The 27,058-nt window shown below is 40.3% G+C and overlaps 2 protein-coding genes across 6 annotated transcripts in view; one reads left to right on the top strand and one right to left on the bottom strand.

The window, feature by feature from the left end:
- The first annotated feature begins 977 nt into the window (after positions 1-977).
- Positions 978-4,448, top strand: aarsd1 (alanyl-tRNA synthetase domain containing 1). The gene is made up of 12 exons (XM_044179747.1): positions 978-1,138; positions 1,518-1,646; positions 1,844-2,003; positions 2,158-2,215; positions 2,303-2,459; positions 2,660-2,776; positions 2,976-3,106; positions 3,202-3,268; positions 3,526-3,617; positions 3,720-3,774; positions 3,856-3,950; positions 4,038-4,448. Exons 1-12 carry the CDS (start codon positions 1,100-1,102, stop codon positions 4,174-4,176), a joined length of 1,239 nt encoding a protein of 412 aa, XP_044035682.1. The 5' UTR covers positions 978-1,099; the 3' UTR covers positions 4,177-4,448.
- Positions 4,449-4,627: 179 nt separating this feature from the next.
- Positions 4,628-27,058, bottom strand: part of LOC122868112 (myoferlin-like) — a 28,402-nt gene continuing 5,971 nt past the window's right edge. The window contains exons 4-55 of one of the 5 annotated variants that reach the window (XM_044179740.1): positions 25,478-25,586; positions 25,273-25,366; positions 25,008-25,174; positions 24,287-24,415; positions 24,010-24,072; positions 23,870-23,920; positions 23,751-23,781; positions 22,532-22,647; positions 22,269-22,395; positions 21,974-22,077; positions 21,790-21,858; positions 21,646-21,689; positions 21,027-21,109; positions 20,793-20,831; positions 20,341-20,465; positions 20,093-20,206; positions 19,655-19,832; positions 19,424-19,548; positions 19,102-19,211; positions 18,705-18,897; positions 18,347-18,502; positions 18,050-18,181; positions 17,729-17,892; positions 16,284-16,398; positions 15,870-15,972; positions 15,436-15,578; positions 15,008-15,178; positions 14,719-14,812; positions 14,556-14,633; positions 14,199-14,380; positions 13,575-13,733; positions 13,133-13,234; positions 12,873-13,034; positions 12,495-12,660; positions 12,332-12,405; positions 12,119-12,175; positions 10,647-10,658; positions 10,451-10,549; positions 10,189-10,317; positions 9,863-10,018; positions 9,676-9,767; positions 9,379-9,549; positions 9,088-9,236; positions 7,939-8,078; positions 7,762-7,850; positions 7,580-7,675; positions 7,170-7,311; positions 6,946-7,045; positions 6,643-6,836; positions 5,937-6,046; positions 5,619-5,766; positions 4,628-5,322 (exon numbers count right to left, since the gene is read on the bottom strand). In XM_044179740.1, coding sequence (XP_044035675.1) covers positions 5,284-5,322; positions 5,619-5,766; positions 5,937-6,046; positions 6,643-6,836; positions 6,946-7,045; positions 7,170-7,311; positions 7,580-7,675; positions 7,762-7,850; positions 7,939-8,078; positions 9,088-9,236; positions 9,379-9,549; positions 9,676-9,767; positions 9,863-10,018; positions 10,189-10,317; positions 10,451-10,549; positions 10,647-10,658; positions 12,119-12,175; positions 12,332-12,405; positions 12,495-12,660; positions 12,873-13,034; positions 13,133-13,234; positions 13,575-13,733; positions 14,199-14,380; positions 14,556-14,633; positions 14,719-14,812; positions 15,008-15,178; positions 15,436-15,578; positions 15,870-15,972; positions 16,284-16,398; positions 17,729-17,892; positions 18,050-18,181; positions 18,347-18,502; positions 18,705-18,897; positions 19,102-19,211; positions 19,424-19,548; positions 19,655-19,832; positions 20,093-20,206; positions 20,341-20,465; positions 20,793-20,831; positions 21,027-21,109; positions 21,646-21,689; positions 21,790-21,858; positions 21,974-22,077; positions 22,269-22,395; positions 22,532-22,647; positions 23,751-23,781; positions 23,870-23,920; positions 24,010-24,072; positions 24,287-24,415; positions 25,008-25,174; positions 25,273-25,366; positions 25,478-25,586 — 5,995 coding nt within the window. In that variant the 3' untranslated portion in view covers positions 4,628-5,283. The remainder of the gene's footprint in view (positions 5,323-5,618; positions 5,767-5,936; positions 6,047-6,642; positions 6,837-6,945; positions 7,046-7,169; positions 7,312-7,579; positions 7,676-7,761; positions 7,851-7,938; positions 8,079-9,087; positions 9,237-9,378; positions 9,550-9,675; positions 9,768-9,862; positions 10,019-10,188; positions 10,318-10,450; positions 10,550-10,646; positions 10,659-12,118; positions 12,176-12,331; positions 12,406-12,494; positions 12,661-12,872; positions 13,035-13,132; positions 13,235-13,574; positions 13,734-14,198; positions 14,381-14,555; positions 14,634-14,718; positions 14,813-15,007; positions 15,179-15,435; positions 15,579-15,869; positions 15,973-16,283; positions 16,399-17,728; positions 17,893-18,049; positions 18,182-18,346; positions 18,503-18,704; positions 18,898-19,101; positions 19,212-19,423; positions 19,549-19,654; positions 19,833-20,092; positions 20,207-20,340; positions 20,466-20,792; positions 20,832-21,026; positions 21,110-21,645; positions 21,690-21,789; positions 21,859-21,973; positions 22,078-22,268; positions 22,396-22,531; positions 22,648-23,750; positions 23,782-23,869; positions 23,921-24,009; positions 24,073-24,286; positions 24,416-25,007; positions 25,175-25,272; positions 25,367-25,477; positions 25,587-27,058) is intronic. The other 4 variants (XM_044179743.1, XM_044179744.1, XM_044179745.1 and 1 more) reach the window with 4 other exon arrangements.

A 27,058-nucleotide genomic window follows, 5' to 3' on the forward strand; every position in this document is an offset into this window, starting at 1 on the left:
ACTACATTGTAATTGTTATAAACAGCTTATTATATGATTATTCATTGCTTATAGATGATACATACAGTGTCAGTCACTCAGGATTCCTGGACAAGACAAGGGAAGAAAGAGTTAGTCGCGTAGCTTGGCTTTTCCCAGAAGTAAAGCTAGACACGAGTATTCTGGAAAAGAAAAGAGGATGGCGAACATACAGCAGAAATAGTGGCAGCCATTATGGGGCTACAGTGGGTTGAAGAGGTCAGACGTGATGGGGTGGTAGTATGCACAGACTCAATAGCCGTCTTGGAAAGCATACAGTCAACAACAACTGTCAGAGAAGATTTACTCATTGAACTTTACCATAGCTTGCTAAGACTTCATAGAGGGGGTATAGATGTTCAGTTCTGTTGGGTGCCAACACATGAGGGGTTGAAAGGGAATGAGTTTGCTGATAAACTAGCAAAAAGGGCATTGCAAAAGGTAATAACAACACCAGTTGCACTTCGGAAAGGAGAAGAAAAAGCAGTGATTAAGAAAAAAAAAAAAAATGAGTGGAGATATGGCAGAAAAGGTGGGAGGAAGACCAGATAGGAAGGGGGTATCACAAAATACAAAAGTCGGTCATAACAAAGAGATTTTAAGAAAGGAATAGAAGGGAGGAAATCATCATAACAATGACTCATATTGGATCACACAGGATTACATGGCACCATGGTTGTACTGGGGGAAAGGAACAGTGACAAGTGTGGGAATTGTGGAGTTAAAGAAAATGTGGAACATATATTGCATTGCACCATGTACGAAGCGGAAAGAGAGAAGTTACATGATAAAGTCAGAGAGGCAGGAGGGGAGTGGAACCTGATGGGGCTACTGTGAACAGAAGGAGAGGGAGAGAGGGTAAGAGTCAGCAGGAAGGTTGGTGGGAAGAATTTAAGAAATAGGGTCAAATGACATGACGTTACACACTCTTGTACAGTAGGTGGCGGTATGCACCTTAAAGTTGTTTGTGATCCGCTAAACCGAGAGAAGAAGAAGAAGCAGCCGCACTGACGCTGTCAGAGTCACTTTAATTATATTAACTCGTATTTCAGGTAGAGCTTTTCCACAAAAACACTCCAGAATGGCTTTTCAGTGTCAACGAGACTGTTATATGAAAGAGGTATGAAACTGTTTCAAGACAGTAAATTTAAGAATCATTCTCTGCTAAAATGATTAGCATGGTTGCTAACTAACGTTACAGTGCAAGTGCACTAGTCTGTGATTAACTAACGCTACTCTTTACTTTATTTTAGGGCAATGTATATTTGATGTATGTTGAGTTATATAATGTTGTGACAGCGCAATAGCAGCGTTTGAGTAAGAGCAGGAACACTTTATTTGCTTGCAGTTGCTTTTACGCTTCTGTTTTTATGCAAACCCATAAAAGGTATATACCACCATATAAAGGTTTATATAAGACTGAACCCCCACCCCACCACCATCCATTTGCTCCTGCGTGCCAGTCTCACTCTTCAATTTTCATTTCATTTTGCTTTTAGTTTGTTACCTCTGTGGTATCCTGCTGCCCAGCTGATCTCAAACAAGAGGTCAATGGAAAGAAAGAAACTCTGAAGGGCTTCAATGTCAAGCTCCAAGACACCATCCTGTTTCCTGAGGGAGGCGGCCAAGTAAGCTGGTTTTTCAAAATCATACTCCTCTATTTCAATTTCTGTCAATCAAGCAAGTCCTATCAGTGATCACTGCAAATGTGTACATAAATGATTGTGTTGCTTATTTGGGATTTGTCTGTATCAGAAGTAACACTAAGTCACCAAAAGCTATGCTATATGATATTATTGTCATATTTTGTGTTGTCCTCCATCAGCCGGATGACCATGGGCTGATTGGAGATGTCCCAGTTTTGAGGGTGACAAGGCAGGGGCCAGAAGCCGTCCACTTTGTGGGCTCACCTCTGGAGGTGGGTCAGGAGGTGCATGTGAAGGTGGACTGGGAGAGGAGGTTTGACCACATGCAGCAACACTCAGGTGAGTAACACTAAATGAATAAGGTCAGAGACTGTTGTACATGTTCATTTAGGAGTAACTCCTTTACCAGATTGAACTATGAATGCATGACTATGATCACATATTGCTATTACACGCTTGTTCTAATCATGATTGTTCTCTTCCGCACTCCTAGGTCAACATTTGATCACAGCTTTGGCAGATACATTTTTTGGATACAAGACCACATCCTGGTACATCACCACTGCACAGATTCCTTTCTCTGTAACCATAGAAAGCCTGTGAATTTAACTGTCTTCTGTACTTTTTTTTTCCTTCAGGGAACTGGGGCGTCAGAGAAGCACCATTGAACTGGACACTCCCTCTGTGAAGCCCGCCCAGCTCCAGGCCCTGGAGGAAGCCATAAACGAAAAGATCAGAGCCCATGTCCCTGTAACCGTTCAGCTTCTCTCTATAGATGATCCTGCTGTGGAAAAGGTGCATATACTGACATTGTACTTACTGGTGCTAAAATACAGTCCTCTTAGTGTGCAGTGTGCAATCAATGACTCAAAAGTCAAGGTTTTAGATATTGTTTCAACACACATCTTCTGTTGAATGTACTGCATTGTGACTAAGAAAAAAAGAGATTTTACACGTACAGTATGTTTCATGAGTTTTGTGTGTGTGTGAACCAGGTGAGGAGTCGAGGGCTGCCAGAGGACCATGCAGGGCCCATTCGGATCATTGATATCGAGGGCATCGATGCCAACATGTGCTGTGGAACCCACGTGTCTAACCTTAGTCACTTACAGGTTCACCTTGACCCTCTCATGCAAACACACAAGCACTTAGATGTGCTTCATCCTCATCATTTTAAGACTTCTGAAGTCGTGAAAGTGCACACACATTACTTTACACATATTTATGTCATATTTGTAAGATTAGGTGTACCTCAAGTGATTCTAATAAATGACACAATGTGTGCTTCATTTCTCTTTATGTGAATTTTAGGTAATAAAGCTGCTGGGAACTGAGAAAGGAAAGAAAAACAAAACCAACCTGATCTTCCTGGCAGGAAACAGGGTATTGAAGTATGCTGAGAAAAGCTACAGCACAGAGCGATCACTGGTGTCTCTCCTGAAGTAAGTTCAAAGTCCAACTTATCAAAATATCACCATTGTGAGTTAAACTCATTCAGAAAGTTTGAAGTGAAAATATCCTTGTCATTGTTCAACAGAACTGGGCCTGATGAGCACATTGAGGCAGTTGACAAGTTGCAGAAGTCTGTTAAGCTGCTACAGAAAGTAAGAACATTTCATTTCTCTTCCAGATGCTCACTCACTACCCATACTGTTGTTTGGGAACTGTAGATAAACAGTTCCTGCTGCCTGCCAAAAGACGTGATTAACTACAGAGAGCTCCATTTAGATGAAAATCTTTCCATTTTGACAAGCACTGTATATATATATATATATATATATATATATATATATATATATCTGCAATGTGTTACATTATAGCAAACATTGACTCCCTAACCATCATAAAATGTCTTGGGCAGACTAACCTGAGCCTGCTACGAGATATGGCTGTCCTCATCGCTCAGAACTTTAAGAACGACCCCCAGAGAGGCAACTTCTTCAGCTTGCACAAGTAAGAGAATCTTCTTCAGGTATTATACCATACATTGCCCTGATGTTAAACATTGTAAAATGAGCATTTCAGAAAGAAAATGGTGTCTTTTTGTTTCTGCAGAAAAGAGGGTGACAATGAGTTCATGAATATCATTGCCAATGAAATTAACACTGAGGTAAGATTATAAACCTGACTACTGTAGTTCTTGGTATTAGCAGTTAAGTATTTTGTTAAGCCTCATGTTGTCTGCTCCTAGGAAACTTTGGTTTTCCTGACTGTTGGAGAGGAGAAGGGACCTGGTTTGTTTGTACTGGCTGGACCCAGTGGACCAGTGGCTGAGATAGGACCGCGGTAAGATACACCACCGCTTATTTATTTAGCCTCTGCTTTAAAAATGTTCATGTAGGTCGGTACTGTATGATTCTCTGTGCTCTCCAGGGTGTTAGAGATTCTCCAAGGGAAGGGGGCAGGAAAAAACGGACGTTTCCAAGGGAAAGCCAACAGCCTGGCACGAAGAGGGGAGGTGGAGGCTTTTCTACAGCAGCACTGCAAACATCGCACCTCAGAGGAAGAATAAACCCAGCAATGGTTCAATAATAATAAATATTTTTATGTTATGGTAAACAATACACTTACAAACCAATAAGGATAGCTTACCTGTCTGTCTATTCATATTTCATTGCAATCACTAAAATGATGTGTTAAAGCACACATACCAAATAGATCATTTAAGTGAAAATGTATATAATTGAGACTTCTGTGCAACATGCATTGTACATATCTGAATGTTAAAGGTCATATTGTTTTTATTCATTTAAAACCTCATCTGTTAAACCTTATTTTCTATGATCAGATTTCCATTTAAGTCTTATTTACATGTAGGGGCATTAAGGGCGCCTTAATCTGCAATTTAGACAGAATGAAATATTCTTCATGAAGAAAGGTGCTGCTGCTGCTCATACTGTTCACTGCTGTCTTATACAAACATTTTTCCCCATTGGTAAAATGGACACAAACACCTGTTGAAATATGTTTTAATATATTTAATTTAAAAGATGTGTGAAAATGTAATATACAAAAGACAGACACACTTGACATGACTTGAAGTTGTTATTGGCAGGATTACTTTTGAGTGACCAGAAACATAGAAATCCTTCTACATTGCGTTTCAATCAAATGTAACATCCCTGTAATAAATACTACCTTGGAGAAACATTTCATTATGCCAAAACTATTAGAAACACCTAATATGCAATCTAATACAACCACTCAATACACCCTCAAAAATCCTCAAAGAACTGAATCAGCATATCTTGCACACACTATCACCAACAAATAAAAATGGTAAGAGTTCATTACAGGACTGTTGTATTGGCTTGTGTTAAAATGTACAGGGGGTTCTATTTTCTCATCACTCTTTGATAATAGCAATGGTTTGGAAACAAGTCTATTGCTCACAAGTCTGTCATAGTTTAGCGGTGTAGACAAAGTGTTCATGGTAAAATATGATATAGCGCAAATGTGCGAGCACCCCTTCCCATTTAGGTTGACCTTTAAAAAAAAATACTATAAGCAGTAAAAAAAAAAAAAAAAATGCTTTGGCAGTAATTATGCCCAGTTAGTGTGATCCTGTAGACATTTTGAATTATCTTTTACAGTTCCACTGCTCCTCCTCGTTGTAGAGTTAGCTTAGTGGTTTCACTATCTTCATTGAGATGTAGTTCTGGAAAAGGCAAAAGAGAATCAAATCACTGCAATCCTCATCTGGACAAAGCACATAAAGCACACAATCATCATCACCTGCTGTCTATAAGAGCAAATAATGTGTGTCTACTTGGAACGACTGCATGCACTTTAGGTTATACTAGCTGGACCAAATGATTTCAGAATATATGACATTGTAGAAGCAGAGTATGGCTTTCTGGCCCAACTTCACCTACTTCCAAAGTGCATGGAGAAGGGAAAAAAAGTCTCTTATATGACCAATATTCTCAGACGGTCCCTCTTGTCTGTCCTTACCGGTAATGAGTACAGCAGGATGGCGAGGAAGAGAAGCACTATGATGAGGATGATGAGTCCGATGAAGAGGCACCTGAACCTTCGCCACACAATGAACTTCATAGTCTTACATGGGTTGGTGAACCAAAAGAAGGACGTTTCTGGGCGTCTGATGGTTACGGAAAGTGAAAGACAGTATTTGTTTGCGTTACCTGCAAAACTACACTTTTACTTATTCTAACTAGCAGTGAAGATGAATGGATGGGATACATTTTTAGAGATTCCATCTGCACAATGTAAAATAGGGTATGTTTCAGTCATTCCACTGTGGGTTCTTACTTGGGGGGGTCCAGCTTTGGGTTCATGTTGGGTTCGTCCCTGCCTTTTCCTGCAGGTCTCTCATCTACGTCTGCTTCACTTACAATCTCCAGTGTCATCTCCACTTTGCCCTGTGAACACAAGACAAGCAGACATAATGAGCAAGACACAACATCATAATAATCATAATAATAATCATAATAATCTCTGAGTTTCGGAATATTCAAATGCAGGAGAATCTATTCACCAGGCTTCTGCAGGTAACTTATGAATTGTTTATTTAGGAGTAATGAATATGAATTGTTGTATTTGGTGCCCAAAAACAAACAGGATAACGTCCAAATAATTAAAAAAAAAAAAGACAGATGCAGTTTTCTTCTGCAGTTTCTCATTTTAAGTAAAATGAGTAAATATGGAAACCCATCTGACCAACAAGAACAAATCTGAGGGGAAAGTACTGACTTTGTTCTGTCAGTCACTCTTTAGCTTAGGCTGGAGACAAGAGTGACAGCTGCCATTCCTTTTTTTTGTTTTTGTTCACCTAAAAACAGTTTTATGTCAGTGTCCTTGATGTCAATCCAAAATTTCTGTTGAGTCTACAGCAAAAAGTACTCCTGTTGAATTGTATTCACATCCAACCCCACTGTTCATTCATTTGCTCAGTAGTACAGGTCTTAACAAGGCGATTTACCTAAAAAAAAATGCAGAACTTTCTGTTCATACTTACCCCCAGGACCTTCTTTCCATCCTGTTCAATGGAACAGGGCCACCAGCCTCTGACTGACTGCTGAGCAAACAGAGACTTGGCAAGTTCGGTCTTGTGTGGATCTCCCATTTCCAGAACATCCATCATCTTCAGAGAACACTTCTCTGGGGTCTTCGCAGGAGCAACCATGTTACGCAGATCCAGCTCCAGTGTGCCTGGAATCACAAATTATTATACTCCAATGTTCAGGTTTTATAATGGTGGTCTCTAGGTAAATCAAACACTTGAAGTTTTCTTGGTTTAACTTTAAATGGAGTGTCTTACCAAGGTAATCGTCCAATGAGAATTTGTCATTATCCCATATCTGAACAATCAGCTTGGGGGGAATCCTAAACTCTGTTTTGTCAAGACTCCAAAAGTGCTCCTGTTGAATAAAAAACATGTTGTAGATTACCTATTTCAACAATGCAGGCAATGTTTTCTCATCTGTACAGTATTAAAATTATTTTATTTTAAGCCAGTTGGTCGATAGTCCAGACAAGACTCACCTTCTTGGACACGAGGCAGAGTTGTTCAGCAGGCAGGTAGTCAAAATCAAAGACAAACCTCCAGTTAAAGTTGCCATCTCCGTCCAGAGACCTGTAGTGGACATCAGTCTTCTGCTTGCCCTCCTCCATGCCTGGCATCCAGCTGGCAAAGGGAAAAACAGGTGTGAGCATCCATTGTCCTGTCCCAGTGGGTTCCAGAGTAACCTTCAACTATACAGTTTGGCTTTTGAAGAATTAAATAAAATCCATGTAAATCAGCTGAAAGAGGATTTTAGAAATGGCTGCTGATGAGAAACAGCATCATAAGGCAAGACTACAAAAAGTACTCAAAATTTGAGCAAAATAAAAAGTCAAACATTATATATTTAATTCAGAGGCTAAAGTAAATTTGAATGATTCATCAGCCATACCCTTTGACATAGATGTCACTCATGTGTTCTCCTGTGATGCTGGTCTCATCTAAAGTCACATCAGTGGTGTTCCAGATGACAGCGCGCAGGAAATACCTGAACGTTCAAGTGACAGTGAAAGTTAACTCAGTGGCATCTGATGTGACGAGTGATGAAGTACTGAAGAGCTGCACAGCACTTACTTCTTAGGCTTACGTGGTGTGATATCAAAGGGAGGTCCGGGGGGGCCAATGCTTTTGGGGAAAACATCCACCCACATCTGAAGCCTTCCCTACATTAACACAATATATAGGTTTCACAAAATAGCTGCGTCAAGGTGGATGTGGACATATGTAGATACAGTAACTGAGACATCTGACCTGAGAGAGATTAGGCTGGAAGGAGCTGTAAAGGGTCCTGGTCTCTACATGTTCGGGGATGAGTCCTTGTTTCCTGAGCACATGCAGACAGAGTCGTTCTTGGGCCGGACCCAAGTGTGGATGAATTTCCTTGTTGTTCTCTGGATGTGAAAACACGTTACAGTTTAATTAGGCTTATGCTATATTATAATTAGTCAAATTAGATGTGGCAAAAAGATTCAGTCAATAAATGTCAAGCAGTCAAACAACAGCATTCTATTATTACATTCAAAAGTCCAAAAGCGTGTTTTCAATGCCCTATAGCACATGATGACCGTACTGTTAAGTTTTGATACTATTTTTAGCAACGCCAGCCGCATGGCTCTAGGGATGACAATGTTGGCCTGCCCGTCCACCACTTTGGTCCAGACTAAAATGTCTCCACAGACATTCTTGGTCCCCAAAGGATGAATCTTAATGACCTTGGTGATCCCCTGATTTTTCCTTTACCACTATTATGAGGTTAACATTTTTATGTTTTTAGTGAAATATCTCCACAACTATTGGATGTATTGCCATGAAATTTGGTATAGATATTCGTGTTTCATGACAATTTTGGAGATCCTAATTTTTCCCCTAACCCAGGTAAAAAAAATTGTCAGATACTAATACTGCTGATTTATGACCAAATACCTACAAAACGAATGACATTCCCATCTGCTTCAGCTGCTACTTTGTGCTTATTAGCAAATGTTAGTATGCTAGCATGCTAAACTAAGATGGTGAACATGGTAAATATTATACCTGCTAACATCATCATGTTAGCATAGTCATTGTGAGTATGTTTGCGTGCTGACGATAGCATTTAGCTCACAGCACCGCTGTCCAAAAGTACAGCCTCAGAGTCAGAGCATGCTTATGTTATATTAGATTGCATGAACAAAATTTAAGTGAACTGCAGGCCACTATAACTTGTGCCAAAGTCATATAGAGTTGCGATTCCTTTACCACCAATTGAGGTCAAACATTACTTATTACTTAATGTTTTCAATAAAACCATTGTACCTGACTTGGATGTGGGGTGTAACTCACTCACTAACCAACAGTCCAATCAAATTTAGATTCTATCAAACAAATATATACTATTACATTTTAAATAAGTGACATTACCAAATTGAGCCAGTGTGTACTCCTTGCCATTGAACATGAGAGAAGTGCCGTTGTCTTCAGTCCTGGGTTTGGACAGGCCTTTTAGACGAGCCAGGTTCTCCAGAATCTGAGACGGCTTCAGCTGGTCCCGCCATTGGTTGATACCAGAACTAAGATGGCAAGAGAGAGAGAGAGATATCGAAGAGAGATTAATCCTGCCTGGATGTTTTCTTTTCTGAATATCTATTAGTTTCATCATTTAAATGCATTTCCCCTTCAGTCTTGAGATTGCCCACATCCAGATTTCCCTACATGCAGTAGGTTTGTGGCAGGCCACAGTAGGAGTTGTATCGGGACAGAAAGCGGTTCTCCAGGTCAATCACTGTCTCGCCAACCTTCTCGTCACGGCTCAGGAGATCATAGTCATAGACAGAGATTTTCAGGTCCTTGTCCTGGGGCAGGAAACACGTCATCTCAAACATCCTGAACAAAACAAAGGCAGTGTTTGAGAAGCAAGAAAGTGCACTGGATTTTACATTTTTCCTTTAAGGATAATATGGTCTATATTATATTCTCCATTGCTTAAATGTGTCCATTCATAGCGTTTACCTTCCAAACACAGGGTTGATGGTGTTGGGTAAGTAATGGTCTCTGTCATCAATTGTATTCCTTCCCAGTGATATCTTTATGTATGGATCACACTGAGCAGGAAAGAGAACACAAGTTGAAGGAGAAGGTGCTGACTGTGTGTCTAAATCTGCAGCTTTTATTGATGGTAATACAGACTCATTCTCACTCTGCCATTATTGTCTTTGGGCTGCAGGTCTATGGCCCGGACCACATAGATCCTGACCAGGCACTCCTGAGGTCCACTATCTGGCAGCTCTCTGAACTGACGGGGAGGAGGAGCAATACCTGGGTCATCTGGCAGAGGGTACACCTTGAATAAACCCTGCAGGTACAAGAACACTCACGAATCAGATTTGACTTTTTCTCTTGAGCCGAGGAGATTCAGCTCATTTTACAGCTTTACTTTCTATTCTGTAGTCCCTCCAGTAGTAAATTAATCAACACATCTTAGCTACTAAAACAATCTTTGCACAATTTTTGGTGTCAAACTACCTTAAACTCTCCAACTACAGAGGGGTCGTCGTCCCCATTTTCATTCTTGCCTCGCTGCAGTTTGAAGGTGTTGCAGAAATCAGTCAACCCTTTGAAGTCTGGGACATCCTCCAGTTGGCAGTCATACACCTGAGAATACACAGTCACATTCAAGTCATCTGCAGCTCAGGAGAGAAGCTTCTGTACAATTTGCAACATGACAACACACAAGTGAATTAACACTGTTAAGCGTGTCGTGTGGGAAGAAATAAAGCCAACTTACTTTGAGGGTGTCATATCCTTTTTTGAGGTAAGGACCGCATTTCTCCTGGTCTCCAGTTGAAGCGTAGAATTTACTCCACCAATCGACTGTCTCTTTTTCCTGGAGATTGAATGACACAATTTTAATCTTCATATATATGTTCTCTGTGTTTGATACAAGAATCTGAAATCTCAGTCATGTTCTCTTGTTTACTCACCTTCTCTACATGCTTTGGAGAAAGAAGATTCGATGCGACACAAAACAGAAAAGAAGTCACAAGTACACATACAAACATACAGCAGTAACAAATGCAAAGACACACACATACAGTACATACAATAGGCTACCAATATTGACAAGAAAGTGAAACAATGAATGATGGTAAAGGAAAGGTTGAAAAGGAGATCCTAGTTGCAATTGTAAGAGTCAAAGCAAATCTAAAAACAAGGGCGTAGCAAAGGGAATGTGCAGAATGTGCAGCTGCATTAAGGCCCGAGGCCTCTAGGGGGCCCACTAACACCCCCTGTCCATTCACTTGCAACATGGTACTGGTGGTTTAGTGATATTCATGCCTGCCATGCTTGAGACCTGCTTTGAATTATGACCAGTTTATTGTTTCACTTTAGTAATAGTACATCAGAAGAATAACTCCTTTCTCTCACAACATAGCATTGGTTATTAAGTGATATATTTCTTGCCTGCCACATGTGAGACTTCAGTTTAATTCCTGACCAAAACAATGTTTTCAATCTTTGTTATATTAAAAGGAATAATTTGACATTTTGGGAAATACACTTTTTCACTTAATTTCCAAGAGTTACGGTAAATATGAAGATACTGCCAGCAGACGGTTAGCTTAGCTTAGCATAAAGGCTAGAAACAGGAGGAAACCTGTCCTGTCCAAAAGGTATCAAAATCTGCCTACCACCACCTCTAAAGCTCACTATTTAACACATTCCATCTTGTTTGTTTAATCCGTATAAAAACCCAAGCCTCGTCATCAGCATGAGGTTGCAAGGCAACCAACAATGACTCCAGGAAGAGTTTGCACCTGGCCAAGAAATAGTCCGGCACATAACCCCCTATAAACACCACAATGTGTTGTTTTTGCACGGATTCAACAAATGATGAACGGTGAGTCAACAATTAAATTAGTGAGCTTTAAAGATGCTGGCAGGCGGATTTGTTACCTTTGGACAGAGGCTGGCTAGCTGTTTCCCCCCAATTCCAGTCTTTATGCTAAGCTAAGCGGCTGCAGGCAGTATAGCTAAGTATTTAGCATATAGACAGAGTTATCCATCTTCTCATCTAACTGTGGGCAGGAAATTAAATAAGCACATTTCCCAAATGTCTAACTTTTGCTTTAAGTAGAATATTTAAAACTGTACTTCCAGCCATGGCAGTGATGGTTCGATAGCAAAATCAGCTTTCATGTAAATTGGCTTAATTTGCTTCAGGGCCCAGTTACGCCCCTGCTGTGAAAAATGTGCTCATTAAATTAGTGGCAATTAAATGAGGTACAATCAAAGTTATTATGACAATTTCCACATAGTTTAATGGCACTGTGACATCATTATGAGGCTTTTGTCAAGCTTGCTGTAGCGTTTTGGATTAAGTGATCTCAGCCATCCAGTTTCATTGGTGCCCAGCCTTGTAAATCAGAAAGCTATAATAAGTAATCATACATACAAAGTAGGAGGTAGGGGAGGCCATTTTGTTGACAGCAGCTGACATGCTGTACATGAACTGCAAGCCAGAGTAATAGTTTGTCAAATTTGACAAGAGTCAAATTCTGCACTTCTTGGTGACAAGAGGCAACTTAATGTGTGTTGTAGAAAGAAGAATACTAGTTATGAACAACATGAGCAATACGTCATGTTGTGGCACGGTGGTCAAGTTTACCTGAGCTTCTAGCAGGGGTCTTGTTTCTTCCATGTTAATAGACACATGTTTGGAAGAGGAGGCCATCAGAGCCACTGTAAATAGTGTCAGGACAACATTAGAACAAGGCTTTTTGTCTCCCTGTGTTAATTGTATCAGAATATTCTTACTTTTACATCCTTACTTTTGGAAGACATGGCTCCCTCTGTGGTGATGACATATGGGTCACATCTGAAGTCCTCCAGAGTAGTGATGGTGCACTGACCCACTACAGGCGTCCTGCCAAATGGACGGTGGTCGATCACCTTCAGCACAATGGGAGGTGTGTACATCTCATCCTTTGGAAGGAGCTGGATGGAAGGTGTAGAGAAGATGTCAGGAAAAAGAAAATAGCATTGGGAATTTACAGTATTGTGTAAAAGTTATAAGACTATGATTTTGGCTAATATTATTTCCCCTCTTCAATAGCTTTAAACTTCTTAAAACCTTTTATCCATCCCAGACACTTGTTTGCTTTAGTTCCACACATAGACCCCCTAAGCTTGTGTAACCCCGCCATTACCACTTTGATGAAGAGGACAGAGCTGGGGAAGTTTGGGCTCTTTTTCATGTTTTTGATGACGGCTGTCTCCACTCTCTGATCCCCACACTCCACCACCAGGCTGGGTGAAGACACTGAGGCCAACTGGTACGGCTTCATGTTCCTCAGGCCCCATGCTAGAATCTGGATACAGAGATACACACACACACACACACAGGGGAGGGATTTAAAGACATTATGTACATCAGTTCAGAAGGACAGCGTCTAAGGTTGTGCGTTACCTCCACAGCAGTGAGCTGCACCACAGGCCGGATGCCCTGAGGAACCATGTAGAGGTTCTCTGATCTCTTTGGCGGTATCAGGGGAAGATCTGACTCGGCCGACTACAAAGACAGAAGCAGGAGAGTATGGATTATGCTTAACCTTTGTGTCTTTACCAGTAACGTTACATTTCAAATCACACTGGAGGACCAACTGAATGAGTATGTGAAGATGACATTACACCTCTCAACCGCTCAAATAAAAGTCTCCAATTATCTAGGTAATGATTTGAGGGGATCATGAGATATATTAATAGACATGAAAATAATTTATACTACAAACAAACTGAAAAGGTAAAAACATTTAAGTGAACCATTTACTACTCACTTTGTCAGTGAGCCTATGACAGAGGTTGCAGTAGGAAATGCTTTGTACATGTAAAACAGAGAAATACAGGCAGACCTTGTCTTTAAGTATGAGTTCAGCAGCCACCAGTGCCTCCCCCGCCTTGTGTCCTTTCTGGATGATAGGGTGCCACAGCAGTTTGGGTGTCTTATCCATGCCTGGATTCAACTTCACCAGTGGCACGCAAACACTGCGGCCCAGCAGTTCATCCTTCCCCTGGGCAGAAGATAACATGTCACAGATGTATTTTTATGCCTCATTTCAGGCAAATTAATTGGAGTGCAATAGGATAAAACGTCTTAATTCCTAGATTATGTATACTAAAAATTAAGAATAAAAAAATACTATTTAAACAATATATTTAGACATTGAGTTTTTTATTTAAACGTTACGGCTTCAACTTTAGGAGTTTAGAGGAAAGGTGGACATTACTCTAAGAAAACAACGTAAATAAAGGCATCAAGTGCTTATAATTTTAGAGGCAGTTCATACTATGAAAGTTAAACTTAAGACCAGTAGAGGTCCAATGGACACTTTCTGCTGGAGAGATTTTCCCTCAAATAATTTCAGTTTTTGTGCTAAATTACTGTTTCTAAGTGAAATACATATGTCACTTTGCATTTCCCTGCACGCATGCTAGTTGTACAAATGCTTTCTCTATGTAAATCTGCCACAACCTACCACTTGGTCATAGTCGTAGAACTCCAGTACAACATTAGGGGGCTGTTGAGCAACGCTCTGGGGGTCTCCATAAATCTCCACATCATTGAAAATCAAAGTTTGATCCCAGGTTGGGTTTAGCGTTGCTGACAGCTTTTCTGTTGTCTTACTAACATGCAGGAAGGAAATGTGTGCATACGGATCTGTGAGAGAAAAGAAATAGGTGCTTTAATGGTCATGTTTTCACATCAAACGCTAACAGCTATTTTTGCAATGAGACTCATTTTATTTTAAATGCAAGACTTGAAATCCATCGGCAGTCTTAATATTGATATTATAATCTTTAATTCGATTTTTGAGCAGCAAGTAGAATCTTACCAGAAAAACTATCTTTGTCCATAGATGCCAAGTTCCGTGCCTGATAGACGTAGACACGAAGATGGTACACATGGGACCCTGTGGAGAGAAAAAAAAAAAACATTATTCAGTAGTATGTATTTAGGTATATTTGTTTGTATGTGTCACTATATGCATCACTCACTGTCAAAGGAGCAGGACACAGTGGGCGTGTTGGCCCCAAACAGCTTGGTGGCATCTGCCTTGGAGCCTTTCTCCTTCTCCTCAGTATCAACACCCTGCATAGTAAACCAAAGCGACATCTCAGAGGTTTTACCTGTTCATGCGTCACACACACTGCCAAATAAAAACACGCCATGGCACTCTAGATGTGTTAAATACATAAGTAAATATTTGGTGACTCCGTGAGCTCAGATCCGGTTCACGCTTTTATGCCAGCCCTTTTTTTTTTCTTTTTTTTTTTTTAACCTCACCAACGCCCCTTCCAGTTGGAAGATGGCAGATGCTCCGAGTCGGCCCTCTGGTGCCATCTTCCGCCTCCAGCGCCTTCGACGAAACGTATCTGATGAACGCTCATTCCGGTGGAACTTCCAGCCAATCAGAGAAGAGAATTCCCAGCCCTCAGGGTCACCTTGGTCCCGCTTCTGTGGGCATAAACAAACATGTAGCTGAAATATTTTGTAAATGAGTGATGCAATCAGTAATAGTGCAAGATTATATACTGTGAAATAAAACTGGAATCCAGAGACACCTGGATATCAGTCTCTATCAGTCTTTGTAACATAATCAGAACTGTGCTTTGCAACATTAGTTTCCTATAGAAAAGAAAATGGATATAGCGTCAATATCCAAATGATGCGACAGCACATACACTAGTACTGCCCTATTGTCCTATGCTGACCTCCACAGCTGCTCCTGCAGGGAGTGCAGCTCTCTTGCGAGGTCGAACCAGCCTTCTCCTGCGGTGGATGTGGTACACCTTCTCTGCAGAGACCCAGGACCGAGGCTTGTCATCTGGGGGAATGGTGACTCCATACGCCCAGCCTGTAGAGTGCACACACACACGAGCGCAAACAATTTGCCTTTGTTTCATTATAGTTTGGATACAACAACATATGGTTTAAATTTCACCATGCGTATTTAATAATTTATTATTATTATTATTATTATTATTATTATTATTATTATTATTATTATTATGACGACCTAGTAAGGAGGCCAGAGTCAGTCAATGTACTGGAAAAATACATAAATCAAGAACTGTAAATAAGAAACATCCAACACAATTTAGTCATTTTGGTCCCACACTGCCTTAGGTTAGGTAATTGTCTGCACCTTGATCGTCCACGGCTCCGTTGTCATCTACAGTCCACTCATCCTCCCACTTCCAACCCGGTGGACAATCAAACTCTCCAGGTTTACGGCTCTTCTCTCCATTCTGTGCAACAAAAAAAACAAAAAACTCTGTTAGCTGCACAAGTTCATGTTTTAATTTGTGTATTTTCTACATGTGTTTTGGCCTACTCATATATTAGAACAGGTTATATATTACTCTTCCATCATAGGCATCTGGAGGAAAGCTGAGTGGAAATAATGGAGAACAAATGAGTCACTAAGAGAAAGTATGCGGGTCTGGGTGGTATTCATGCATGTTTTTGTGTTGTGTGGCACAGAAACAAGGATTTATTTTTTTATATATTTACAGCCACCCTGCACATTATCGTCACATGTCAGCGATGCTCTTCTCACCACGTCGGTGAAGGGCTCGGAGGCAGCCTTCCACTCTCCACCAGGGAAGCGAGTCTCGTTTTGGAACACTTCGTCCATGAATTCAGTGTGTCCAGCGTCTGCCTCTGTTAACAGACTGGAACACAAAGTCAAACATATGTACTATGTGTGTGAAAAGTGAAAATACATTTTACAAAAGCTACTTTAATGTGTGAAATTTGGCACCCTCCAGTGGTAGTATAAAAAAAAAAACAACATCTGACACACCAATGCATGCACTGCATCTTGTAAAACGACGTTAGTGCTGCGTGAGAGAGAAGGAAAGGTTTGCTTGTTTTGGCAGTGACTGTTGGAAGTAACCTTTATAGCTTTTATGCCTTTTTGCCCTGTGGTCACCTGCCTCATCACAAATTCCCCTATCATTACAGAGCCTGCCACTCCCTCCTGTCCTACAGTTACCTTTCTCCAGTCTGCTCCCTCACCATGGCTCATCTCACTCATTCATATATGGATCCACCTACCCTCTGCCATATTGTCTAGTGTTTCTTGCCTTGCTCTCCAGCTATTCTCCACCTGCCTGATATCTTGCTTGATTACCTATTTCTTGCCTACTTTCCCTTGGTTTTGCCTGATCTGCCTGCCTGCCTGGTTTTTGACCCCTGCATGTTTCTGGACTTGAGTGAAGGATTTTGGACTTTCACCTTAGCTACTGTCTCTGAATTCGTGCTTTTAGATTCTGTGATTTGAGTCGTTACAGTACCCAGCTGTTGGCCATACTCAAGCAAACATTCTGTACAAATTAAGCTGTCAAAGTTTGTGTTCCTCTTGATGCTCTACATAGGCAATTTTACTTTTCGTATATTGTAATGGTTCACTTATGATAATGCAGATGGGTGATAAACCAAAAACCAACATAATGATGTTGTCCTCTCATGCCTTATATAAAGGAATCTGCATCTCAATTTGGTTCTCCACTTTATTCAGCTTCTTTCTTTATTTTGTCACCTGTCAGTTAGCAGATATACAGAAATGTAGTGATGATGTTGGCATGGAAAACCAAACAACTATGCATGTAAATCTGGAGTCAGGACTTAAGCGCAGAGAGTGGTTGTACTTGTGTTGACAGAGGTAGATGGAAAAAAATGAGTGTAAATAACTTCCAGCTTACTGGCACAGTCTGGTACTTTGTCATTAAATCATGGCTTATGGCATGAGAGGAATGTAAACAGTAGAGAGCAGACATAGCCCACTTCCTCTACAGTCCACAGAATGTGTGTGTGTTCAGTGGGGGGAAAAAAACCCACATTTAACCAATATAATCAGCAGCACAATCTTAAGACAAACTTTCTCATAAATGTAAGTAGTCTGAATCTGAAAATAACAAATCACAAGGTCTTCCTCTTGGTCAGATGTTTTGCATTTCAGAGGAGGAAAGATGCCAAATGCTCATCTACAATTATACTCACGCTTTCTCTGGGTCAATGAACCAGTCACCTTCCCACTCCCACCCTCTTGGGGGCAAGAAGTACTCTTGTTTCAGCTTCAGCTTGCCTGTTACATCTGAGTATTTGTAGCGCCCCACCAGTCCTGTGGTCCCCCACTTCCCAAACACCTGGGCCTGGTTCTCGTACTGCAATTCAAAGGAGGACATGTTTAGATGATGACTTGACTGCTGGCTCTGAATAATCTTCAAAATCTCTATCAATACTATGTGAATACAGACAAGCACATGATTGTTTTTATTGTGAGAGATATGCTATGGACCCTTATATTTGGGAGTGATATACCATCTCAGCAAACACGCTGAAGGTTCCCTCAGAGTAGGAGTTGAACTTCTTCTCATGTGCAGACAGACCCAACCACATGTTGACTCTAACCTCAACCGGCACCTTCAAGCCCTTGTTCTTGTCCATGGGGTACTGAGTTGGACGGAGAAAAAAAAAAACTGAGTTTAAAATGATTTATTTTGATATTTATTTAGACAGACAAAGTTGTTCAGCCAAAATCTAATGCAATTGATTACTACATCAAATTTTCAGACCTTTCCTTTATTATTTGTTTTTAAATTGACTGCAGATGTGCACCTGTAAAAAGACAGTTTGTGTCTTGCCACAATGTTGACCACAGGCCTGTTCACTATATGTGGAGTAGAGGATCTGGTGAGCGGGGATACGACTGTAGGCCACCCTCTTCTCACCCCGTAACATCCAGATGATCACATCAGGCATGCTGTTCTGGGGCTGGACACAGTGACGGTAAGAACAAATGCAGAATTATGCTTGGCAAACCAAACAATGTGATACATTGCAGTATCAAAGCAAAGAGAGTCCATCACTAATGATGTTCCTGCCTGTGTTAATGAATAAAACTGACAGTAGGTTACCTCATTTGAAAGTGTTATTTTAGTTATTTCAAATGCTCAAATTCTTGCTGTGTACGTACCTCCTCAGCCAGCAGTTTAAGTTTGTCTGCCCAGGACTCTATGTCAGACAGAGTGTCACGGATCTCTCTGGCCTCCTCTCTCATGCGCCTGGCTTCGTCCTTGATGGTGGTCAAAGCGCTGTCTCGCAGCTTCTTGATTTGGATGTCCAGGGATGTCAGGTTGGAGCAGCCCTCCAGCTCAGGTGGTGGGAAACTAGAGGTGAGCAGAGACAAAATGGAACTATACAATACGCAAACTGAGGTTATACTAAATAATTACCCAGTAAACTCACAATTTCTTTCCTTTTTGTCTGAATCTCTTGGGTTCATCTGACTTATTACATTAAAAAATGCGCAGACAACAGATCTTGCTGATCTTGCTGTATTTTTTTTTTGCAACATCTTATCCTCTATTTACCTTTCTAGGTCTTCAATCAGATGAGTGAGCAACTTCAGCCACACCTCTACGAGTTCGTTGTCAGAGACTTTTGCCAAGATGGCAGTTTTAAATGCCTCCAGGTTGGATTGCTGCAACAACAACAACAAAACAGGGGTGCAGATTAGATCTAAAACCTCGGACTCTCACACTGGCACATGTACAAACACGTACCAAACATTAGTACAGTAATACAGTACAGTATGCTTTAATGGCTGCAAACCTACAGGCAATAAATCATTAACTTTGAGTGTAATTAAAGCAATCAATCTAAGTTTTTAAGGGTAACAGGATAATGCATTACCAGGCGGTGAGTAATGTAGAGGATGATGTTGACAGAGTCCAGGCGGTGGCTGATGTCCTCCCAGAATGAGATAACTACAACCACTGGCTTAGTGTTCGCCCAGGGCAGGTAATAGTAGTGGTTACCTAGAAAAATTACACACAAATCCTCTTAACAAGAAAGCAGGTTTTAAAGTGTCTTTAGTGTGCAAACAGATTAAGTATCACATCAGATAGTAGCTTCCTCACTTACCATCAAATACAGCACAGCTATACTGAGTGGTGGAGGCCAGTGGTTTACAGGTGGTGTCCAATTTGTTGCCATAGTTACCGATGCTGACCTCAAACTGGATTGGCTCTCCTGGTTCCTGTATCATGGAGGCACTGTGGAAGACTGCACACAGACAGTACTTCCTCCTCCTCTGGTACTTCTAATGTACGGAAGAGGGAAAGAAGTATTTTAAAATATTTTAACCAACTAAAATTTAGTATAACTCCATGTACAAACTTTAAGGAACATAAACAACGTCTTTGCGGTAAAAAGAGCTGGCTACATCCATTACCTGCTACACACTTCCTTAACTGAGGTCTTATCTCACCATGTCCCGAATCTTGGACAAGTGAAACCACACTGCTGTTAAACTGAACCACACACGTCGGGTATTACTCAGTGTATAAATAGTCACAATACCTGCACCACCAAGATGTCATCACTGTGGATACTGTCTACTGTTTTGTCCGCTTTGCCCTCTAGCTTAGTGGATAGCTCAACCAGGATCCTGCCCCTGTACGCCACTCCTTCTCCCTGCAAACACAACACATTGATAAAAAATGTTGAAAAACCAATAAAGGGGATGTAAGACAGGGACAGATATGAAGAGAAAGATTCAAATTGTTTAAAAAAAAAAAAAAAAAAAAAAATCTAGTCTTCACTACTACCTTGCCATAATTGAGATCCTCATATGGGTCTGGCAGGCCGGTGAACTCTCTGGGGCTGCCGTACAGGTTGACATAGCAGGGCCCAAAGACAGGCAGGAAACCCACCTCAGACGACCCTGTGTTAGCTGTGGATAGATGGAAATAGACTTAACTTTTTCATGATTAGGCTCAAGTAAAGCTAAGCCAAGCTTTAATGTTAGTATGTCAGTGTTGCTGTATTTAAGGCGGTGGTGATTGACAGATTGCGGTGTAAACAGTGAATGCTGGATAAGCGAGTGGCAGGCACTACGGCAACAAAACGGTTAAACATTTAAATCCTAATACTAATGTCAAAACAGAGCATAGCACAGCTTTATTAGCAATGTGTACACACAGAATTGGACTTAGCATGCACAACATGCTTAATGCGTTACAACTCATGCAACACAGAGCAACAAAGAGCACAGTGGAACCTTCATATGATGGTATATCCCCCTTTCTCGCATGTTCCTCTAGAAAAAGGACAATTCAATTGTAAAATGTATGCTTTTCACACAGTAATACAACAACAACTATCTTAGATCTAGGTGAAATGTAAAGGCTATGAACTTCTGTACTGGGATTTTCACAAAAGATCCAGGCACTATATTTCCAGCCAAAATTGAATTATTTTTTATTTAAACTAAACAAAAATCAAAAAGTAATACCTTCTATCTCTCCACCAGAGGAGGCTATCTTGGCCAAGTTCAGATATGTGGTGCCAATAGCATCATTTCTTGTCAAACGATCCCTGCAATCACAAACACGACACCTTTAGACTCTCACTGCATGCACACATAGGACTGACTCCATTAACTGTTAAATAACATGCAAATTTCACAATGTAGGTGCATTGTTATGCTCTGCTTTTTCACTGCCTCTATGAAGGAAGTACATGGAATAGAAAAACAATGTCTCTCAACAATGCATCCATTGGCTCTCAGATCTCGAGAGAGCGATTTCAACACCTTCTGAGGCACACAGTTTTTCTAACCTTTCCTCTTGCACTTATTTCCCTTCAGCCTTCCTGGACCTGAGTTATCGGACTGTTTGTTTGCTCAATAATAAAAAAAATTAGCTGAGAGATGGTGCCAGAGCATGTTGCTGAGGGGAAGGGAGGGGCCTGCACAGCCTGAGTCACAGGCTGCTAAGTTATTTTCATGTGGTTGGTGATAGGACATGGAAACACCGCACAGCACAGCTGACCACACTGCAGAAATATTGTGGTACACAATATTTCTCAACCCCGGATCTCTTAAATATACAGTACAATCTTGTTTGACTTACCAATCAAAGACTGTCAGTTTGACACACTCACACATAGAAGGGAACTACAGAAAACAAAAGAAACAGGTTAAAAAAAGGGAGATTGAAAAACTTATACTTTTATGTCAGGTCAGAATACAGCTTTGCATCCTTAGGACCTCTTACCTTTACTTGGAGGTTCAGTACTTGGTTCCACTCCGGGTTTGCATTCTTCTCAACGATCTTAGTACACAGCTGAAGAGACAGAAAAAACAACACTTTTGCTCAGCTTTCCTTCTATTACACAACAGTGTCATACCAGCATGCTTAACACTCAACACTGGGGCCAAAAAGAGAAATGATCAGGAACCTTTCTGCCAGCGAAGGAAGCCTCTAAGAAGGGATCCACCAGGTTCTTTTTGTTTTCATCTCCTCCAAAAAGTTCTTTCATGGTCTGGACGAATGCATCATCCACTGAAATGAGAAAACATTGAAATAATTAATTAAATCATAATTTATTTAACAGTATGGTAACATACTCTTGTTTTTATCAGTTTTGACCGCCATAAAATTCAACTTACTTTCAACTTTTTTTATGTGTTGTGTGAGTTACATGACCATTCAATTTATTACAAATATAAAATAATTACTAAAGCTTGTCTTACTCTGAGGAATGTCCTCAGCCCTGAACACCTTCAGTGATAGGGTGGCCCATCGCAGTGTCACACCAGCTGGCAGCAGCAGATTACTCTCTATGTCATCCTGATCATCATTTGACTCCCTTTTCTCCAACTACAGTAGACAGACAGAACAGAAAAGAGATCATGAGAGATAGAGTGAGGGGCATAGCCACCATATTTACATGAGGAAAGAGGAAGTAACCAGCGCTAATGAAATTTATCTGAAAGCTGTAGTCTGTCAGTCGTACCGGAGGCTCATCTCCAGTCCCCACTACGAAGAGGCTGACTTTGAGGTAGCCTTTAGCCCCAGAGCTGGAGTCATCTGGGTCATTCATCAGGAGCCACTTCCTCATGACACAGTGGGCTGCAATAGGACACACACACACACACACACACACACACACACACACACACATAAAAGACAGAGTTCATTAATACAGACAGCACCATCAGGTAGAATGTACAGGTAAAGTGAAAAGCACTTCATAATTGTGCTTGTGTGCACACAGTGCCTGAATTCTTTTTGCTTATTATTCCTTCTCAAAGTCATTCTAAGAAAGTAAAATTCAAACCAAGTTTTAAAAATTAATGTTAGAAACGAGAAATAAGAATATAGTAAAACCCAGAAATGGTGAAAAGAAAATTACCTTTTAATTCTCTAGTAATTTTGCTAAGCTAACTATTGTTTATGTAGTGGAAGAACAAAAGTGATTTTTGGGCAGTGTTTTTGTCTAATCTTACTTAACCATGCAATAATTGATTTTTTTTGTCCACTTCCGTGCAGCATAAAACAATCAACACTGATATATTATCTTTAAGTTGATATGGTGAAGATGTTAGCTAACAGTTGCTTATTTACACATCCAGCAGATAGGGAACAACATTTGGAGTCGTGTTTCTGGCCACCTGGCAAATGTAAATTCATTATTTACTCTCTTGTAGCTCTGCTTTTGTCTCCACAGACTTAAGAAAATATCTGACTTTATAGCTGCTAGCTTAAATGCTCCATTACACTAGCACAAGCTGGTCGCTAACTGTGTCTGTCGGCCGTTTGGTACTGGGCAGGTAGTGTACAGTGTTTTTTTAGAGCTTTTAGTTAACAGTTAAGTTGCAGGTTGGAAAACCAAAACAACGAGCTGAAAGAAGCTAAAAAGCTCAGTAGAGCCTGTAATTGTCTGTGGGTTCATCACTACGAGCGACACCATTCACATACAAGTAGTCATGTGACCTATTGTTAATAAAAAAAAAATAATTATCATCATCATTATTATCGTCACTCAATAAATGGAAAAAAAGAAGTGTCATGTTAACCATATTTATCACATTACAGAAACACCTATTCTTAATAGAATCAATTATACAACTAAAAAGTCAACTCAAAATAACACTATGATAACACAGCATATCCACAGCATCCTCTGAACAAATGTAAATGACAAACAAATCTGTGGTTTGTGACAAGCTTACCTGGTTCATCATAAACATAACCAACATCCAGCTGTGTAAGAGAACAAAAACAGATCAGCCAGACTCATTAAACACACTTTTACAAATTAATTGTGTGAAGATGAAATGAAACCAGGTACCTTGAATTCTCCCATGAGACTGTCAGCCCTCAGTGAAAAGGAATCATAAATCTGCAGAAGAGAGTGCAACAATTCCCGGTTTATATATTTATACATATTGACAGAGGCCAGGACCTCAAAATCGACATATGTGCACTGACCCGGAAGCTGATGTGCTTATCAAACAGATCCGATGGTAGCATGTGGACATTGTAGAAGAACATCTGCGAAAATACAAAAAGATTATAAAGTTTTGATGACGATAAACAAAATGAAAACATTAAAATTGGACACAACCTTGAAGTTTTGGATGGCTTAGCCCTAAACCATGTCAAATTATTTTAAGTGCGATCAATAGAATCAAAAGGAACTCATTTTTATTCCATTTCAAATCTGTTTCAACTATTGTCTCTCTGTGAAAGACTTAAGTAAGAGTACCTCATCAAAGAAGGGGTTGTTTCCCCTCTTGATCCTTGTCCTGTGGGTCTCTTCACACACATTAACCTTCACCACTGGTTTGATGTTGTTGCCAGACAACTGACGGGCCTCAATGATCCGGACACGAATCTGAATAACACACAGTATCAGTGTGGATGAATGTATATAAATGATGACAGTATTATTATGAGAGCATCTGATTCTAACCAAGAGCACCTCCGTTTATTTAAAGATACATAACCTGAGCAAACTTAGCCTAGCTAGAAACTAACAAACAAACAACACCGAAAACATATGCTTCTTGGCGGAGGTAATAACTGTTGTGGCCACCTAAACCTAACCTAAATTTTTATTTAAGAGAAAAAATCTTAAAAAAGGTGGGTAATAGTTCTTTATCCTAAAAGTAATAACAAAACTTGTTTCACTTTTTGCTGATTGTTCTCTTATCGCTGGATTTTCAAACAGACCATTTCAAACATATCTAAGGATTACAAAGCATGGAAGTAGCCTATCAAAGGCAACCTGCAGTACATATTTTGTAATGACAGGAATGGAGATCATCATCCTCAACCACAAGCATCCATTGTCAGGTTATTCAGCTACTTGCTATTAAGACAAGTAGCTGAATCACTGTGCAGACAGTAATTGGAGAATGATGCAGTAGCTGTTGGTCTTTGTTGATAACCATGTAGCTCTTTAGCAAAAACACTATCAAACTGACCTGGAAGTCCTGGGGTTTATTGACTAGTCGGTGGCGATTTTGTGCCCTGGCCATCTGCTGGCGGAGTTGACCAGACTGACCAGGGGACGAGGGGACGCCTACAAAGCTATTTTGGCCCCCATCTGGTAGAGTCTCATTACCCTCCTCAGCACCACCACCACCACCACCTAATCAGCAGAAAAACAAGATGATCAGGGGTCAAACACCTGCCATGCCTCTAATCAATCTTTACTGCACTGCATTATTAAGAATTCCATAAACATACCAGCATCCACTGTGGCATCTCCTGCTTGAGGGTCATTGGGGTTTGGTACAGCATTGGCTGGAGGATTGTAGCCAATCACAAGGTTGATTGTAGCCTGGAAGGAAATGATTGGCTGGTCTATTACTTCATTTACTGTATGTCTATTTAAGGAAGATAGTCTTCCTGTTGTTTATATTTCTTAATTTATAAAAGAAAAAAAACTTACTCCAATATTCTGTCCACTTTCATTGACCAAAGGAACATTTCTGGATGGTAGTGATTTCACTTGACCTGAGGAAAGGTCTCGCAAAGAGATTTTTGTTGACCCAATGAATCTGTTAGGAAAAAACACAGCAGGAAAAGATTTAATACAGAAATAATTTTGTATTGATACTCTAATTGTATAGGTGTATAACATGGGGCTAGGGAGAATTTGCTTGGTGACAATTCTGCACCGATTTCCTGATTTCATAGGGCAAAACTCAGGCCGCTATTCTAGTCAGCCAACACAACAGTAATCAAGTTAGAGACCACACAGAAATAAAATGCTGTATGTGTGCTCAGTGCAGTCACATTTACTAAAGGGGAATATAGAAGGTCACCACCCAGAGCTAACAAACCCTGCCTGCTCAGACAAACAAACGCACCCGATGAGCCAGCATACAGTCAACACCGTACAGGAGCTAGCAGCAAGTGATTCCCAGTGTGTTTAGATCATCTGCGACTTTCTGCAAAGACAACTGAAATTAATTCTTTCATTTCTTTCCATTTGAAGGTTATTTAAAGCCATGAACAACAGAACCACCGGTAGGATTTTGGAGGTGTTCAAACTAGACCAGCTACTATTTTTCCAGTGGTAAAATAACAATACGGTAAACCTGAAAAGTTCAATTAAAATTTGCTATTCATATATTGGCTTCTCATCAACCTTGGCTGAAAATTAAAGGAACTTCCTGATAACATAAATATGACCCTGACTGTCTGTATCATACACTGAGTAAATTATAGCAGTTTTTCCAGGAAGTCATTTGTGAATGAGTCAAACGTTCTGTTTATGAACATTTCCTGAGAAATAAAATAATCATTAACATTGATACAAATAAAGTTGAAATAGTGTTGCTATGAGAGCTGTGTGTCACATTCCACTGTTAACGCCTTCTTAGATATTTCAAGGGTAAAATTAAATTAAACTAAATGTGTGTATATGTGAAATCTGACTAACATTAATACTGGACTATTTTGTTATACACATATGACTGTATCTTCAGCGGTCTTTTCATGCAGTGTTGTTGGAAAATTGTGCCAAAGCAGTTTGTTATTGCGTGTGTTTGACTGTTGTGTCTGTCTTGGTGTGCAGCCAAAAACTACACAGCTTAATGAGTGGCTTGTTTATGCTCATGCAGTTATAAGTAGATATGAAAGCAACACACAATTAGCTCTGAGAAGAATATAATAATTTTACAGATCTCAAATGTTGCCACTGAACCATTACAAGCCCAGATATTTGAAACATATACATTCAAGTGTCCAGTTTATCAGGTACACCTCAGTAAAAAAGATGTCTAATACAACAGTCCTGCAATAATAACTCCTACCTTCGCGAGGGTCAGTTTCTGTATAATGTTCAGTTTCTGACAGTTTTAGAGGTGTTGATTCAACTGCATGGTCATTTTATTTTGTCCACCCCATTTATATCAATGTAGCCAGGCTAAATAACAGAAACACCTCACTGTGTAATGCAATGCAGTTCAACAGCACCACAAACTGTAGCCCCCCAAATCATCATACAGTTGAATCAACACCTCAA

This window comes from Siniperca chuatsi, linkage group LG20 (genome assembly GCF_020085105.1).
Source record: "Siniperca chuatsi isolate FFG_IHB_CAS linkage group LG20, ASM2008510v1, whole genome shotgun sequence".
NCBI classification, from domain to species: Eukaryota; Metazoa; Chordata; class Actinopteri; order Centrarchiformes; family Sinipercidae; genus Siniperca; species Siniperca chuatsi.